At 41.9% G+C, this 5,764-nt stretch overlaps 1 protein-coding gene across 1 annotated transcript in view; it reads right to left on the reverse strand.

Annotated features, from left to right (window-relative positions):
• Positions 1–1,210: 1,210 nt before the first annotated feature.
• The window catches only part of NCAPG2 (non-SMC condensin II complex, subunit G2), a 46,622-nt gene continuing 42,068 nt past the window's right edge, over positions 1,211–5,764 (reverse strand). Inside the window, exons 23-25 of the mRNA XM_011941546.1 lie at positions 3,419–3,522; positions 2,480–2,580; positions 1,211–1,349 (exon numbers count right to left, since the gene is read on the reverse strand). Coding sequence (XP_011796936.1) covers positions 1,246–1,349; positions 2,480–2,580; positions 3,419–3,522 — 309 coding nt within the window. The 3' untranslated portion in view covers positions 1,211–1,245. The remainder of the gene's footprint in view (positions 1,350–2,479; positions 2,581–3,418; positions 3,523–5,764) is intronic.

The following is a 5,764-nucleotide window of genomic DNA, read 5'->3' on the forward strand; positions in this document are numbered from 1 at the left end:
CCCAGGTTCAAGCAATTCTTCTGCTTCAGCTTCTGAAGTAGATGGAATTACAGGCACCTGCCACCACACCCAGCTAATTTTTGTATTTTTAGTAGAGACAGGTTTCACCATGTTGGCCAGGCTGGTCTTGAACTCCCGACCTCAGGTGATCCACCCACCTCGGCCTCCCAAAGTGCTGGGATTATAGGCCTAATGTTTTTGTTTTCAGTAGAGGTTTTACCATGTTTTCAGTAGAGGTTTTACCATGTTGACCAGGTTGGTCTCAAACTCCTAGCCTCGTGAGATCCACCCGCCTTGGCCTCCTAAAGTGCTGGGATTATAGGAATGAGTCCCTGTGTCCAGCCTAATTTTTGTATTTTCAGTAGAGATGGGGTTTTACCATGTTGGCCAGGCTGGTCTTGAACCCTGGATTACAGGCGTGAGTTACTGCGCCCAGCCTACAAACCAAATTTTCTAGTAAAGGGAGCATTAAGTGTATTGTGTCTATAGTACAAGCCGACAGTCTATAAAAAGCCACACTTTGGAAGTTTATTCACAAATTAGCAGTTTCAGATTTGGAAAACCTTTCTCCAGAGGAAGCAACTATGGAGAGTGGTTTGTTTCCCAGGCAAAGGTGAATTTCCTAGTGCAGAGCTTTACAACGCTTCATCTATTTAGCTCATAAAATAGTGAGAAAAAATTATTTGTGGTTGATCTAAAAGTCAAACACAATCCAAAACAGAGTTTACAGTAAAATGCAGAACATACAAAACAGCACACAATAGCAGAAACACCCAGCTGGAAAGCAGCCCTTGGAATACACTGGTAGCCTGCAAGCTCTGCACAGCAATGGGCTGTCCAGCAAGGGGGAAATCACACACATTCAGAGGCTCTGGAGGGACCGCCCATCACCATTTAGGTATTTGTCCGGGAGGTATCTATCCTTGGGAAATGCCCATGGTTTCAATAATGCAGCAACCACCAAAAATAATGTCTGATTTTAAAACCATATAAAATATGTTTGTATGCCCTCACTTTTCTACAGCAGAATTTTGCAAATGACAATTTTGTTTTGTTTCTGAAGACAGAATTAGCAAGTAAATTAAACATAAGCTAAAGGTCTTTGCCAACAGAAACGCTTTTCTCTTTACAGTTCCTAGTCTCCTAACCACCTGGTGTAAGCAGCAGAAATGAAAACACAACCTCATGCAGACCCAAAGAATAATGAGCAGTTTTAGATGATCACATCTGCTGAATATCTCTGCTTTACCTTTCAATGCTATCCTCTTCCAAAGTAATTTCCATGAATGTCTTTAGTTTTCTGTGAACAGTGGCTGCAACCTCCCTCACTTTTGAACTTTTATGTTTACCTGGGAAAATTATATTAAAAGACAGAAAAGATTTTAACATCACTACACAAAGACAAACACTCCGCTACATACGTGGTACAACTTCCCTAAGCTGGGCCTCCCTATCTTCCCTTTGAGGTAACCTACATACTGACCTGCGGAATAGTAATTCTCCCTTCTATACGGATGCTGTAAAGATCAAGCAAACATTTACTGGGAAGAAGAGTTCAAATGGACCTCACCCCATGAAGCCATTAGAGGAAAGGTTATGTCCATGCCAGCAAACCAATCCTGTTTCAGAGTCCTTCCCCTGTTTAACTATCGCAGATAGTTAAGGATGTATTAAGGGCAAGGCACCTGGGAGCATCCAACATCTGTCCTCAATGTCCTCCTGGTGGTGATCTCAATGCAGGGGGAGTCCCTGAGGGAAGTCTTTTCTTATGCTCAACCTGGGTCAAACTAGTTAAGGAGTATTCTTATCAATCTGCAGATTTCCTATCCATTTAGGCTTACAGGGAGAGTTTGTTTCAATAGGAGCACTCCCTATCTACAACGTATCATCTCTGAAAATGATTTCAACATTAGTAAAACTGAGCAAATAACACAGAAAGGTAAAGGCAGTCAGCCTGCAGGGATGTTTCTACATTTTATACTGAGCTAAGCATCTTATATATATCTCCAATTATTTTTCCAGTACTCTTTGAACTGCTAGGGATATTCAGAATAGGCAAGACTAAGGCTTATGAGAAATAGTAGATAGATCAAATATTAACACCAAAATATCCATCATCAACCAAAATAAATTCAGATTTTAAGATACAGGTAACACATCAAATCAATAGAAATTCAATGCTGAGGCACAGAGAGGAATACTTAAATGGGTCCAGTGGCAAAAGGTGAAAACGAATAGGACCTCTACCACTGAAGAGTGAGCAAGCTGACACAAAAACAGATGCAGGGTGGGCTAAGGAGAGGAAGCCCAAGTGGACAGCACTGTGTCCAGCACATGAGAAGGCAGGGAGTGGAAAGGCTGGGGGACACTTGAGCTGGCCAGGAGTAGCCAAGTGCAGGGGCTGATCCCCAGCATCCCATGACAGCACCTGTGAGGTACACCAGCCACCTTCCAGATGACGGGGGGGAATGTAACCAACCTGCATTAATAACCAGAATAATATGCACAGCAGCCGTGAGGCACACAATGCCTTCAATATCGTCAGAAGCCACACACGCCTTTAATTCATCCAAAAATGACCTGCAAAACAATCAACAAACATCAAAATTACTGGATCGTATAGAACCTATTATAGCAAAATAAGTACCACCAAGGTTCAACCACAGCCACAAACCCCAGTTTGCAGGGGACATGGGAAGCTGACTGAACTCGCCCCATGCTTTTCATGGACAGCGTGCCAGATTGTACAGTGAGACATTAAAACTAGAGGATGCTGCTGGGCACAGGGATGCTGTGCTGAGTGAAAAAGGTTACTCTGTATACCCTCAATGCACACAGAAAAGATTTAGTATGTTGTTGAAAGATGACTCATAGCTGCTAAAGATGGTGCTTTTAAAAGTTTTCACTGAATGTATCTGTTATTAAAATTCGACAGATACCAGACATCTGTAAAGCAATTCCCTCTGTAACCTGTCAGCCCTGCATGCACCACAGCAAACTCTGCAATTCTGATCGAGTGACATATGGACTAGAAAATGAGCAGCAGCTGCGTGTCCAACGAAAATGGCACCGGTATTTAACCTTGTCAAGTGTTTTGAAAGCACACTTGGTAAGAAGTATTTTACTAAACATTAACATTCTATGTTCTCCCTTAACTGAATTTCAGTTATGAGAAGCATAACTAACCAGAGACTATTTAGACGAATATTCTTTACAGAAAGTTAGAATTTTTCTCTGGGTAAGTTTAATGTAAATATTTCTAATTACTGATAAAATGGAGAGAAAATTATATGAAACATTTTTCTCCTAGAACAGAGTGTAGCTTTGAAAAACTTGAGAGTAAAAGGAATAGAACAAAACCTGCTGAGAGCTGACAGCCACGATGAGAGTTTCAGGACAGTAAAGAGAAAGTCATTACCTGACCACATTCGAAGACTTTATTATTATTCCTATTAAACACCTTGAAAATGGTGGAAGATCAGAAAGATGCTCTGGAGGGGTAAGCTCTTCCATGTCAGAAACCTAAAAAAGTTCCAAATCAGCAAGTTGTAAACAGAGACTAGGCTACTCACCTGTAAATTACCCTGCTGTGGGTGCTTTTCACACCTAAGAAAAACTTCCCAGAAATTCAGAAGAATTATTTTTATTAACTGTTGAAATGTCTACAATAATTATGAATAATCTATTATTATAAACATAAGTGTGCTGGGCGTGGTGGTTCACACCTGTAATCCCAGCGCTCTGGAAGGCTGAGGCAAGAGGATTGCTTGAGGCCAGGAGTTCAAGATCAGGCTAGTCAACGTGACAAGACCCTGCCTCCATAATAAAATTTTAAAATTAGCTGGGCATGGCGGTGCATACCTGTAGTCCCAGCTACTTGGGAGACTGAGGCAGGAGGATCACTTCAGCCCAGGAATTTGAGGCTGTAGTGAGCCATGTATCATGGCAGTCCAGCCTGGATGACAGAGATCCTGTCTCAATATGACAAAAAAAAAAGATAAGCGAAGGTGCTTATTCAGTGAGACAAAAATAAAGAAAAACAGACATGCTACTCAACGAGCCTTTTGTCAAAAAGTCTTTATCTCGTTATCGTCTACTGTAAATAATGTGCTTTTATGCTAAATAAATTTCACATTTTACTCCTGTCTAAACTGGTGTTTCTCAATCTCAGCACTACCGACCTGACCAGCTCATTCTTTGGGGGATCGGGGGGCTGTGCTAGGTGCTGTTGGAGGCTGAGCAGTATCCCTGGCCTCCACCCACTCAATGCCAGGGGCACGTTGCCCACCCCCTCACCCAGTTGTGCCAAACAAAAATGTTCCTATACATGGTAGTGTCCCCTGCAGGGCAGAACCCCACAGTGAAGTACTGTAAGTTTAGAGCCACAAGGCCACCTGCCTGGACCTGTGCTCTTAACTATCAGCCTTGTGAGCTTCGATGAGCCTTTCACCATGGAGGAGTGAATTCCACCAGCTCCTCAGAAAGTCCAGAATTCCTGCTCCAGGTGGAAACGTATGCCCTTGTTTTCCACCTGTCATAGCTGAGGCATGAATATGCCTATCCCACCCCTGCATCTCTCCACCACGGTGTTTGGCTCGATTCGTAGCTATCTCAGGAGATTTCATTTAGGGATGACGAGACAACGCTGCTTTTTTTTTAAGAGACATAGTCTCACTCTGTTGCCCAGGCTGCAGTGCAGTGGCGCAATCACAAATCATAGCTCGCTGCAGCCCTGAACTCCTGCTTCAGTCTCCTGAGCAGCCGAAACTACAGGCATGTACCACCATGCCCAGCTAATTTTTAAACATTTTTTAATAGAGGCAGGGTCTCACCATGTTGCCTAGGGTGGCCTCGAACTCCTGGCCTCAAGCGATCTTGCTGCCTAGGCCTCCCAAAGTGTTGGGATTATGGTATGAGCTACCGTGCCTGGCCTAGACAGCACTTCCAGTAAGTCTTCCCACACTTCCTCTGCTAGTATTATAATACAAATTTGAAAATTTAAGTCAATCATCACTATATATCAAATAGCACTGTTTCTCATAAAAATATTTTACATCTTAAAGCGATTGCTGTAAATGCATTTCTTAAACAGTGAGACAAAAGACTATTGACAGATTAAAATAAAAATAACAACAGCATAAGGGATGGGAGAACACAACTGGAGATTCCTACTATGCAACGGACAAGCGTAATTTCTGAAGGCGCTGACAGAAGTTAAACATGCATGCTGAGATCTCTAGAGAAACCACTAAAAAAAATTACACAAAAGATAATATAAAGTCAACAGAGATAAAATGGTGTAGTAAAAACACTTGATTCATCAAAAAAGTGATAGGAAAGAAAAAAACCAGAAAGACTAATAGAAAAGACAGATTGATAGAAAAGAAACAATTAACATTAACTTAAACCCAAATCTATCAATAAATTCATTAAAGTCAAATGGAGTAAAAAAAAAAAAATAGAAGGGACTATAACCACACCAAATAGAAATCAGAGATTGTTGGACTAGATTTGCATAGATATGCTATGCAAACACAAAGCACAAGTAAGCTGGTTTGGCTATGAAAATATCAAAGTAGACTTCATGAGGAGTCAGAGCCAGAGATATTTCACAATAATAGGAGTCAAGTCATCAAAAAGAAAAAGCTCGGCAAATGGGCACAGCTATGTTCCAATAAGACTTTATTGATGCCAGGCGCGGTGGCTCAAGCCTGTAATCCCAGCACTTTGGGAGGCCGAGACGGGCGGATCACAAGGTCAGGAG

The sequence above is a fragment of the Colobus angolensis genome, unplaced genomic scaffold, assembly GCF_000951035.1.
Source record: "Colobus angolensis palliatus isolate OR3802 unplaced genomic scaffold, Cang.pa_1.0 Scaffold2, whole genome shotgun sequence".
NCBI classification, from domain to species: domain Eukaryota; kingdom Metazoa; phylum Chordata; class Mammalia; order Primates; family Cercopithecidae; genus Colobus; species Colobus angolensis.